Source organism: Physeter macrocephalus, chromosome 14, assembly GCF_002837175.3.
Source record: "Physeter macrocephalus isolate SW-GA chromosome 14, ASM283717v5, whole genome shotgun sequence".
Taxonomy (NCBI): domain Eukaryota; kingdom Metazoa; phylum Chordata; class Mammalia; order Artiodactyla; family Physeteridae; genus Physeter; species Physeter macrocephalus.
Window position 1 is genome coordinate 82,002,338 of NC_041227.1, and position 11,374 is coordinate 82,013,711.

Below are 11,374 nucleotides of genomic sequence, written 5' to 3' on the forward strand. Positions count from 1 at the left end.
GGTTTTGATCGGCATTTCCCCGACGGTTAGTGATGCTGAACATCTTGCGTGTGCCTGTTGGCCAGAGTTACTGTTTCATGGGTACAGAACTTGCTTCCACAAGATGAAAAAGTTCCGGAGATGGATGGTCACCATATCAAGAGTGTACTTAATGTCACTGAAGTTTTCACTTAAAAACGGTAACTTTTACGGTACGTGTATTTTACCACACTAAAGAGGGGGAATGTGAGGTTTGTACTCACAACACTTCAGACACCAAACGTGTGGGTTTTTTTCCTCACACCGACCAGCTCTGACAACCCTGTTGCCCTACAGTTCAGTTCTGACCTAGCTGCCCTGAGTGAGCGCCAGACCTACAGGACCTGCAAGGTTCGGGCCCCCCCATTCCGTGTGATGAGCCTGGGGTTCCTGTAACACCCCCTTAGGTCCAGCAATTGCTAGAAGGACTCACAGAACTCAGGGCGGCACTTTACTTACTGTTCCCGGTTAATTATAAAGGACACAACTTGGGCTTCCCCGGTGGCACAGTGGTTAAGAATCCGCCTGCCAACGCAGGGGACAGGGGTTCAAGCCCTGGTCCGGAAAGATCCCACATGCCGTGGAGCAACTAAGCCCGTGCGCCACAGCTACTGAGACTGCACTCTAGAGCCCGCGAGCCACAACTACTGAGCCCGTGTGCCACAACTACTGAAGCCCGTGCGCCTAGAGCCCGTGCTCCTCAATAAGAGGAGCCACCGCAACGAGGAGCCCGCGCACCACAACGAAGAGTAGCCCCCGCTCGCCGGAACTAGAGAAAGCCCGCGGGCAGCGATGAAGACCCAACGCGGCCAAAAATAAATAAATAAAATAAATTTTAAAGATAAAAAAATAAATAAAGGACACAACTCAGGACAAATGAAGAGCTGCGTGGGCAGGGTATGGGGAAGGGGCTTGGAGCTTCCACGCTCCCCCCAGGCGCCACCCTCCCAGCGCCTGGAAGTGTCCGCCAGGCAGGACGGTCCCCAGGCCCCGCTGCTCAGGGTACTATGAGGCCTGACCGGTGAGATCGGCTGCCACGACTGACTGGGTCTCCAGCTCTCCAGTCAGGCCACCAGCCCCCATCCCGAAGCGCTCGAGGGGCACCAAGTGTCACCCCCTTAACACACACTAGGTTCGGTGGGAAGGGCTCATCCTGAGTAACAAAAGCTGCCCAAGGGGTTTGGGAGCTGTGTCAGGAACGGGACAGAGCCCCGAGACCCTTCTATTCATACTCTTGGGGTCCGCAGAATTGGACACTTTACCTGGGGGCACTGAACGGCACGCATATTACATCTCAATAAAACTGCGATAGCAAATAAAAACCAGAACTTTGTTTTTCGACTTGTATCAGGCAGCCGTTAATGCTAGATCAATACTGTTTTCAAATATTAACTCTGATCACTAATAATGTTCCAAAAGGTTAACTGATGTTACTAACAAAACCTGAAAATGAAAATGGCTAATAATCACCTCTTAAAAGAGTATTTTACCACGAATAAATGAGTTAATTATCTACACGCCTATTTAAGTTTTTAACGACAGTCTTATTTGGTTCAGGGAAGGAACTGAAAACCACAGAACTAGTCTTACAGCTGAAAGGGGCTTCACGGACTGATCTGGAGGGTCCCTTCTGCCTCACACTCCCTGCTCTGTGACCCAAAGGGCCTGGTCTCCCACAGCTTGCGGGAGAGCAGCCCACGCCAGGGACAGAGCTGTGGACGGGCAGGATGTCAGGCTGCACCATTTTCCAGGGGAGCAAAGACAGGACGGGATCTGAGGTCACTACCAAGTCTCCCACAGAGGCAGCTGGGAGCCGTGGCAGGAGCCACGTGGCAACAGGGCGCATCAGACTGGAGCAGCCTCCTTCACGTATTCCCCAATTCCTTATCTGAAAAGGGGTGAGCACGTTGACTTTGTGGTCGGGCTGTGGATACCTAAAAATGAGGGCGTGTGACCACGCTTCGCGCTGCTAAAATGAGAGAAAATGAGGCTCGGGGGTGAAGAAAGTCAGCGAGTGCTCAGGGAGCGGCAACGCAGCCCCGGCTGCTGTCCCTCCCCACCCCCACTTCCCCCCACCGCACGCCCGCACGCGCCCCATTCTGTTCTGGGCTAGGGATTTGGTTTTGGCCTGGGATCCAAGCCACGATCTTCAAGTCGACTTGACCCTCCAGAGAGCAGATGCCCCCCACTCATGTTGCCATGGGAACAGGGCTGGGGGCGGGTACTGCTGTGGCCACGGCGCCCTCAGCCCCAGCAGGAAGCAGCAAGGCTTCTGTACCACACCTCTCTGCAGAGGCACCGAAGCATTTTCTACAAGGTCAGCTGGAAACGCCGGAACCCCAGGGGCAGCCTGGGGTTTGGAGTGTGTGTGGTTTTCCGACGTCAGCAGCCAATTCTCGGACACCAACTGGGTGTCCAGTGATTCCACTCGGTTCCCACACGACCACCCAGAGTCAGCACAGACCCACGGGCTGAGGGCTCAGGCCCACAAGTCTACCCCCGACTTCCGACGTCAGGAGAAAGTCCCCGGTCACCAGGCCACCCGCACTGCTGCCCAAGGTGGCTACAAATTCTGGGGTGCTCACAACCCCCTCAGGTTCGATAATTCACTGGAACAACTCGGGACTCAGGAAAGTGCTTTACTTATGATCACTGGTCTATCATGAAGGACTCACCTTGGGAACAGCTTAATGAAGGAGCCGCGTGGGACGAGGCAAGGGAGGTGTATGACCCACAACCACTGCCCTCTGGCTGCCCCTCCCAGGGGGTTGGGCGTCGGGGGCCGAAAGTGCTGACCCTCTAATCAGTGTAGAATGGCATCTCCACTCCAAGGTGACCCTCCCTTTTCCGTGTCCTTTGGGACTCAAGTGTACAAATTTGCAAAAACCTTGTGTTAAATTCTGGAATCACCATCTCTGCCTGATGATGACTGTAATAAAAACCAAAAATGAATATGACTTCTTGTGGTTCTCAGGGTGAAGGAGTTGACTGAAATCACTGGGTAGGTAAATCCAGCATTTAAAATGCTGAAACGCCTTCTAGTATGAGAGGTCATCTTCACTTGGGGTCCCCTTCCTGCTACGGATGCGATTCCCCACACAACCTTCCACTAAGCACTGACATTCCTCTGGGGGTTCAGCCACAGCCGCAGCTGCTCCTTCGGGCCTGGCTGTTATTCCAGAAAGGCCCCCGGGGGACGGTCCAACAGACCCCGACTAACCTGCCCTGACAGCATTGGTGCTGCCACCCTCTGGGAATTGTGAGAGAGGAAACAGAAGGCCCCGCTGTTGAGAGCCCGGCTGTTTTCTGAAATTTCCACAGTTTTACACTCCATCCTGATTCACTGCCTCGGAGGCAGGCCTGGATGACACTCACGTACCTTTGGCCCGGGTACCCCTCGGAGTACTTGTTGTTTAGGCAAGAACCTAGGGCCTCCAGAACAGCCCGGCTGGCAAAGTTCTCTGAGGCGATCAGCTCCAGTCCGACCCTCTGCCGGTTACTCTCCTTCTTAATGATGTTGTAAACCTGACGAGAAGAAAACAGGCGCTGAACGCTGGGACGTTTCAGTTGAACGTTTTGCTCTGATCAAAGCTATAACCGAGTAAAGAGAAGAGACACTATTCCACACTCATACTTTGCCCTCAGAAGCCAAGCATAACCGGACTAAGGTGACTCCCACAGCACCTGAGGAACAGAGGAAATCGTCCTCAAAGCTTTTAGCACCTGGGAAGGAATTAACAGAAAACGAATTAAGGAAAACAAAACGACGGAAGAGAAGATGACCCTTAAAACACACACCCCACAGAATTTTAAATTCTATACCATCTTGTTCTTTTCATCCCTACAGTTCACCAAGTTTTCCCTCCTGAACCTTGTTCCTTGCTCCCCTTCCTTACAATAAAAGATGTTTAGATAAATCCACAGAGACAGAAAATAGACCAGTGGTTGCCTAGGGCTGGGAATTTGGGGGGGGATGGGGTGACTGCTAATGGGTTTGAGGTTTCTTTTCGGAGGGGTTAAAATGTTCTAAAAGTGATCGCGAATACTCTAAAAACCGCTGAATTGTGTACTTTAAATGGGTCACTTGTATGGTAAGTGCATTCACTCATCTCACGTATAAAGCTGTTGTAAAAATACGTAAATAAAAGATGCTTCTAGAAATACTCCTCTGAATGTAAGGAAAAATGTAAGGTCAAATCTTAATGACCGACCGGTACCCCCCTGCCTTGGGAGCAGCCAGCACAGTGCTCTGCACTTCGCAGAAACTCAAATATTTAAATTTACCCTCAAAGGACTTTTAGCCACTTTGCAGCCACTGCCTATAAATCCGCCCTCTTACCCGAACCACAAGGCTGTCCCAAACATGGTTTATTTCTAGTGAGAACTACAGGTCTGAACACGGGCCTCCAACATCAGAACACCCGAGAGGACCCACAGCCTCACCTCCACGTCACTCTCTTTCAGGGGCTGCGCCAGCATCTTCTCATGTGAGGACCACAAGTTGGCATCCATGGGGGCTCCGTTGACGGGAGTCGCCATCACGCTGGTTCAGGGTCACCTAAAAATGGGAAAACTTCCAACATTAAACTCAGTCACAGCTTGGGGCTTCCCTGGTGGCGCAGTGGTTGAGAATCCGCCTGCCAGTGCAGGGGACACGGGTTCGAGCCCTGGTCCGGGAGGATCCCACATGCTGCGGAGCAACTAAGCCCGTGCGCCACGAGTACTGAGCCCGCGAGCCACAACTACTGAAGCCCGTGCGCCTAGAGCCTGTGCTCCACAACAAGAGAAGCCACCGCAATGAGAAGTCCGTGCACGGCAACAAAGAGTAGCCCCTGCTCACCGCAACTAGAGAAAGCCTGTACGCAGCCAAGAAGACCCAATGCAGCCAAAAATAAATAATTAAAAAACCCTCAGTCACAGCTCAGTACCACCTGTCAGTTCCCGAGTCGCCAAAGTACTGACACACGTGGTAGCCTTGCCCCCAGAACCACCTGGAGACCACGACGACTCTGCTGCAGAACCACCACGAGGGACCGCCCGCGGCTCCCTGCTGGTCACCGGTTCATCAGGAGACCCGCCCTCCTTGCCTCGAGGCCGAAGCAGCCTCAGGGAGCCCGACATCCCCTCTTCACAGCTGAACTTATCCTAGTTGTGGCTCAGCTCTAAGCCAGCTACCTTGCAGGCAAGGACTGAGGGTTACTTTTTAAAAATCTCCCACAGTACCAGGCACAGCCATACAGGAATAATATTTGCCAAATGAGCAAGTGAATTGCTGGCTTACGTATTATTCCTTCCATTTTTCAAGTACTGAAAATGAGCCTCAGAAAAGTATCTTCGCCAAGGGCTGCAGAGCCCGCTGGCCACGGAGGACGGACTCAAACCCCAGCTCACACTCCTCGCACCCGGCGCCCCGCCGGCCGCCGGGGCTGCAGGTAAAGCGCGCGCCGGCTGGAACCCAGGCCTCCCGCTGGGACCGCGGTCAGAGGCACACGCCTGGATTCGGCGTCACTGCAGTACAGCCAACCGGACAGGCGCGTGTCTTTTAACATACGTTCCCACAAAGAACGAGCATTTGAGCTCAGTGGTATTTCTGCTCAAGTGAGAGGAACTGGCCTCCTTTGGCAGCTTTTCAGTGCTCTCCATGAATTAGGTAAGTTTTCATTTCAAATTCTTTCCCTCAACGATTACCTGATGGAGGCCTGCAGCAGCCATGGCATTGGGGTTGGGAACACAGTGGGAACCAAACGGGCCAAACCTTCGTGGCGCTTACCGGGAGAGGCGAGCAGGAAACAGAGCAAGCGCACTAGACGCAGGTGGATAACCGAGCCACAAGGACTAGAGCTGGGGGCAGGCTCAGTCTGGACAGTGGCTGTTGGAGGAGAGGACACCAGACGGAGCACTGGGTGTGTGTATATAACATATATAATATACACATAGGTCTCTGCTCCTAAAACCCCTGCTATTCCCTGGGGGATGGGAGTATCTTTTGTCCTGATGAGGCGACCCCAGGCGGGCTCCTGGATGGGGACTGGCCACCAGAAAGACCAGGCCATGATGAGAACCTTCGCAGCACCCGCGCGGCCAGCCCCAACTCCTCCAGAGAGGGGAGGGGGCTGGAAAGGGGGTTACTGATCCATCAGGCCTCCAGGAAGAAGCCCCCATAACATCCCAGTAGCACGGGGTTCGGGGAGCAAACCAGGTGGGTGAACATTCCACACCGAGTGGGTGATGCACCCCAACTCCACGGGGACCCTCCCCAGCCTTGCCCCGTGCCTCTCTCTCTCCATGTGGCTGCTCAACTGTGTCCTTTATCACATCCTTTAATAAACCGGCGAACGTGTCTCGCTGAGTTCTGTGAGCTGCTCTAGCAAATGCTCCAGTCCAGGGGGGTCCTGGGAGCCTCGGATATGTAGGCAAGCCGGACAGAAGCTGTGGGCCACCTGGGGACCCAATACTCGCAACGGCACCTGAAGCGGGTCGGGGGAGGCTGTCTGCTGGGACGGAACACTCGACCCGTGTGGTCTGTGCTAACTCTGGTTAGTGTCAGAACTGAGTTCAACCGTAAGACGCCAGCTGGCGTAGCAGGAGTGCTGCGTAAGGAACCGTCTGGTGTCAGAAGTGCTGTGACGGGGAGTGGGGAGAGTAAAGGGGAGACACAGCAGAAAGAGCACAGTTTTTCCTACACAAGTACAGACAGTATAATTTGCTAGACAAATATACCCAGTAAATAAATAGGCTAATAGTTCCCCAGTCACAGGGGTCCTCCTTAATCCCTGGGAGAGCTACTGAAAAGACACCATCAGTAAATTTTAACCAGGAAATCCCTAACTGGGGCTTTTGAAGCAGCCGTTATTTTAACAGGAGCACAGCGTTATTAGAAATACGGCCACTCCCACAAACCCAACAGTGAGTGCTGGGACTTAAATGCCACGGATCCTTCAGCAGCAGAAGCAGCACGGGCCACCGTGCCGGGGTCTCGTCCACGTGGTGCCGGAAGTGGAGAGACGTGGGTGCTCTGGGCACCCTGCCCACGGCTCCTCCTAACTCAAGCCCGGCTTCCCACGTGCCCTCAGCAGGTGGCAAACCCACAGAAAAAGCACAAGAGACAAAACAGGCCCTCTGGTCCTAGAATCTCAGAGAAAAGCTTCTTTTAAATACCGACTACTCAAGGTTAAAGAGGATGCAAAGGTGGCAAGCAACACAGAGCAGGTATTTCTCAACCACCAAGTAACTGAAGTCCGTTTGGAGCCCCCTCTCCCCGCCCTCCCCGCGGGACAGTCAGATCTACAACCGTCCCTGAGAGGCGCTCAGACCGGCTCTGCTCAGGAAGAAACCGCTCTCTGCTCTCCAGCCGTGGTCTCGCTCGTCCCACTCAGCGTCACCACCTGTGGCCCTCTGCCCTCTCTGCAATCCCTTCTCTTAGCCAAGATGCAAACTCGGAGTCCCAGGTCCTTCTCGACCCCGGGGAGGGCTCTCTGTGCGGCCGGCACCCCGTCCTAGGCGGGCGGTGCCCCCCTGCTCTCACTGAAACCCCGTGGGGGAGTTCTCCACCGTGTACCCTGTTCCCACTCAGGCCAAGTCAGCCCCCAAAGGGAGTGTTCAGTCCACACCCAACTTGAGCTCTAATTAAGCTTTTTTTTTTAAACCACGAAGAAGCCTGAATTCTTTATTCAAACGATAACTTCAAGGTTCTTTGACTTGTTTCAATTAAATCAATAATATCTATGATAGATATAATCTATGATATCCTGGGGCATTCTGAACTACGGTAAGAAAAGCAAAGATCCTGCATGTGCTGGTTAGTTCACGTGCCAGCCTGTCAGGGCTGAGGGACACCCTGATGGCTGGCAAACAAGTGAGACAAAGATCCTGAGACTGTGCTCTTGTAGAGCAGAGGGAAGATCGTTTATAACTGATACTATATTTAGGGAAGACATACTCACCACCTATTCTTCGAGTCTGGAGGTTGGCTGGAAAACAGTACATCCTGAACTTCTCTCATCTTTTTTGAACTGTGATGTAAGTGCACAGCTCAGGGGCATTAAACACACTCACACTGTCGTGCAGCCATCCCCATCATCGTCTCCAGGACGCTTCCATCTTCCCAAACTGAAACTCTGTCCCCATTAAACATACTCCGTTCCCTTCTCCTCCAGCCGGGGGTAAAAACTATTCTAGTTTCTATCTCTATGAATTTGACTATTTCAGGTACGTCATGTAAATGAAATCACACGATATTTCTCCTTTGTGTTTGGCTTAGTTCACATAGCATAATGTCATCAAAGTTCACGCATGCCGGAGCATGTGTCAGAATTTCCTTCCTTTTAAAGGCTGGGTAATAGTCCATTGTAAGGACAGACTATGTTTTGTTTATCCATCCATCCATTGCTGATGCCTGGGCTGCTCCCACCTCTTGGCTATCGTGAGTAACACTGCTACGAACACGGGTGTACAAATATCAAGTCCCTGATTTCAATTCTTTTGGGTATAGGCCCAGAAGTGAAATTGCTGGATCATATAGTAATTCTGTGTTTAATTCAAAATAAGCTTTTGGTATTTAGGAGCTTTACTTCACTACTATTAGCCTACAATGGATTCATTCATTCCTTCAACAAATATTTATTGAGTGACTCCTACATCCCAGGCACTGAGCTAGGCGCCAAGAATACTAAGGTCAGCAAGACAGAGGCCCTGCTTTTACGAAAAGCAGGCTCTAAAAAAGTAAACAAGAAATACACGGGATAACTTCAGGGGGTGATGACTGTTAGGAGTGCAATAAATGGGTGGCGGGCTTCTGCAGACCAGCCGTGGAAGGTGCCTGAGCTAAGATCTGAATGGTGGAAAGGAGCCAAGCTTATGAGATGGGGGGAAAGAGCCATCACCAAGAGCAAAGGCCCTACAATGGGAAGAGGTTTCACTTGCTGAGGGGCAGAAATCAGGAACAAAACAGAGACACAGGAGATGAGATCTGAGGGTCCAAAGGCCAGAGCTGGGACGGGAGAACAGATTCTCACCTTGACAGTACATAGCTGACAGGTTATTTCCCAATGCACCTGTTTGAGAAATAACTATCTGAAACTAACAACTAGAGAAACCCAACTGGAGAAGATCCAGGTTCCTTATGGAAGAGCAGGCGGACATCTCACGGGCTGGACCCCTCCCATTCTCCACTTCCCAACGGTGAAGACCACACCCGGGGGAGCTGTGCTGAACTCACTGCAGAGGCAGCCTGTGGGGTTCAAGCCCCGCCCCCACTTCCTAATGTGCAGCCCCAGGTGCTGACACCTGTTTGTCGGTCCCCTCATATATGACTCAGGGATGACAGTTCGAAGTTAAATGAGGTACCAGACACAGAGCACTCAGACAGGGCCAGGCAGAGTAACTACTCAAAAATCAGCAGCTACTATTGTTATGAAAGACACCTGGGGATCTTAGAGCCATGTTACTACCACTCAGTAACCCCAGCTGAGCACCCCAGGAAAACACAACTCACTGCAGTGGGTACTATGTTACACTGCTGGTGCTTCCACTGGAGAAATGTCACTCACCTCTGGCATGATCCTCACCTCAACCCCAGGGCAACAGTCCAAGAACGTGAATTCACTTGCCAAGGTTACCAGCCTCTCCATGCCCCCAGATCTTCCCTGGGCCTTTGTCACACAAGTGGGACCAGCCAGGAGTCTCCTGAGGGGACTACCATCTGTCCGTGTTCCCTACTTTATAAAGGAGGAAAGAGGCTCAGAAGCTAAGTGGCTTATAATAGTGAGAGTCAGAATCAACTCTTTTCCGTGACACTGCACTAAATAAAAGCACAATCGCCCACGTCCACTGCATGTTCCTTCAAGTAAAAAAATTATGAGTCCATAAGAACCTGAACTGGTGTTTCCAGTCCTCCAACTCTGCCCGACTGAAGCGCATGTTTGTGCCGGCCTAAGCTGACCAAGGGTCGCTTAACTTCCTGGACCTCGACGCGCAGGACCCCGGGCCAAGAACCCCACAGGGCAGCGCTTGTCTCCTAGGCCGGGATGAGGGATGGGGAAGCCAGGCGCAGGCCCGCCCTGTAGGGCGACCGCACGTGCAGCGGCACCGCGCGGGCTACGCCATTGTGCAGGCTGCAGGGCGGCTCCCAGGCCCGCCGCCCTCTCCGAGCCTCCCCTTCCCCGCCTGCGAAATGGGCTACAGGACACCACTCGGCTGCAGCCCCGCCGTGAGGATACTGTGGCGAGGTGACGCGCTGAACTGAAACCTAAAGTGCTGCACGAACAACGCGGCCGCCAGCACGGGCAGAGAGCCTTCGCAGCTGCGGCCGAGGCCACCGCCCCCACCCCGCACGGGTCTCGACCCGGGGCCGCACGCGCGCACTGCCGCCGGTCCCCTCACCCCAGGCACCAGCAAGGCGCTCCGCACTCACCCGACTCCGCTTCTCGGAGCCGCGGTTAAGTGCGCCCCTCGCTGCGGCCTGCGACACCAGAGTCCGGACCCGCAGTCCCGCGCCCGCCGCCACGTGATCCGCGCGTTAGGCAGGCACCAGAACCCGGCGCGCACCGCCCCGGCCCGGCCCCGCCCCGGGAGCGCCCAATCAGAGCGCACCCCGGCGAGCCCCGCCCCCGAGGCGTCCAGTCAGAGCGCGAAACCGGGCGAGCCCCGCCCCCGGAGGCGCCCGCGCTCTTGGCTGCAGCGGGCTGGGCCCCGCCCAGCACGGTGGCGAGGTGCCCCTGCTCACCTGGGCCAGGGGACAAGGTGCCATCCGCCCGGGCTGCGGGCCAGGGGCCGGTGATTTCCAAGAAGACGGAGGATTAGGGGTGGATTCTGTTGCTATACTTAACTTTTGCATTGTCCTACTTACAGGTTAGCACAGTGGTCATTTAAACAGGACAAACGTGGGTTCCAACTCCACACTATTACTCTGCACATACAGAATCCTAGACCAGTCACTTCACTTATTGAGTTTCATACTTCTCATCTTTGAATTGGAGATAAGTATATCTGCCTGGCAGGGCTGTGGGGAGGACTCATAAACGTATCTAAAACACTTGACATTGTGCCTGACACACAGTAAGGGCTCAATAATATAAACCATTGTTAAGAACTAAAAATTAAAAAACCGAGGGGCTGCACAATATAGGGAAAGAGCTGACAAAGGTTCTCTCCCTGACAGAAGCCTGACTTTTGGACTTTCCTGTTTGTCTCTGTGTTGTCAGATTTAATTAAGCAAGAATCCTGCTAAGTCTGTTTAGACAGAACCCTACCCCCCTCCCACCCACCCCCACCCCATCCTCCATGTCTGATTGGATCCTCATCCTCTAGGATCCTCGGTGATGTCTGATCACCCAGGCCTGGTCAGTTTAGCCAGAAA

At 53.3% G+C, this 11,374-nt stretch overlaps 1 protein-coding gene across 4 annotated transcripts in view; it reads right to left on the reverse strand.

The window, feature by feature from the left end:
• Positions 1-10,550, reverse strand: part of SHMT1 (serine hydroxymethyltransferase 1) — a 25,334-nt gene extending 14,784 nt beyond the window's left edge. Inside the window, exons 1-4 of one of the 4 annotated variants that reach the window (XM_028499935.2) lie at positions 10,430-10,550; positions 4,462-4,576; positions 3,703-3,741; positions 3,398-3,543 (exon numbers count right to left, since the gene is read on the reverse strand). In XM_028499935.2, coding sequence (XP_028355736.1) covers positions 3,398-3,543; positions 3,703-3,741; positions 4,462-4,557 — 281 coding nt within the window. In that variant the 5' untranslated portion in view covers positions 4,558-4,576; positions 10,430-10,550. Of the gene's footprint in view, positions 1-3,397; positions 3,544-3,702; positions 3,742-4,461; positions 4,577-10,398 lie in introns of all 4 variants that reach the window. The other 3 variants (XM_028499936.2, XM_024127699.3, XM_055090509.1) reach the window with 3 other exon arrangements.
• Positions 10,551-11,374: the final 824 nt, after the last annotated feature.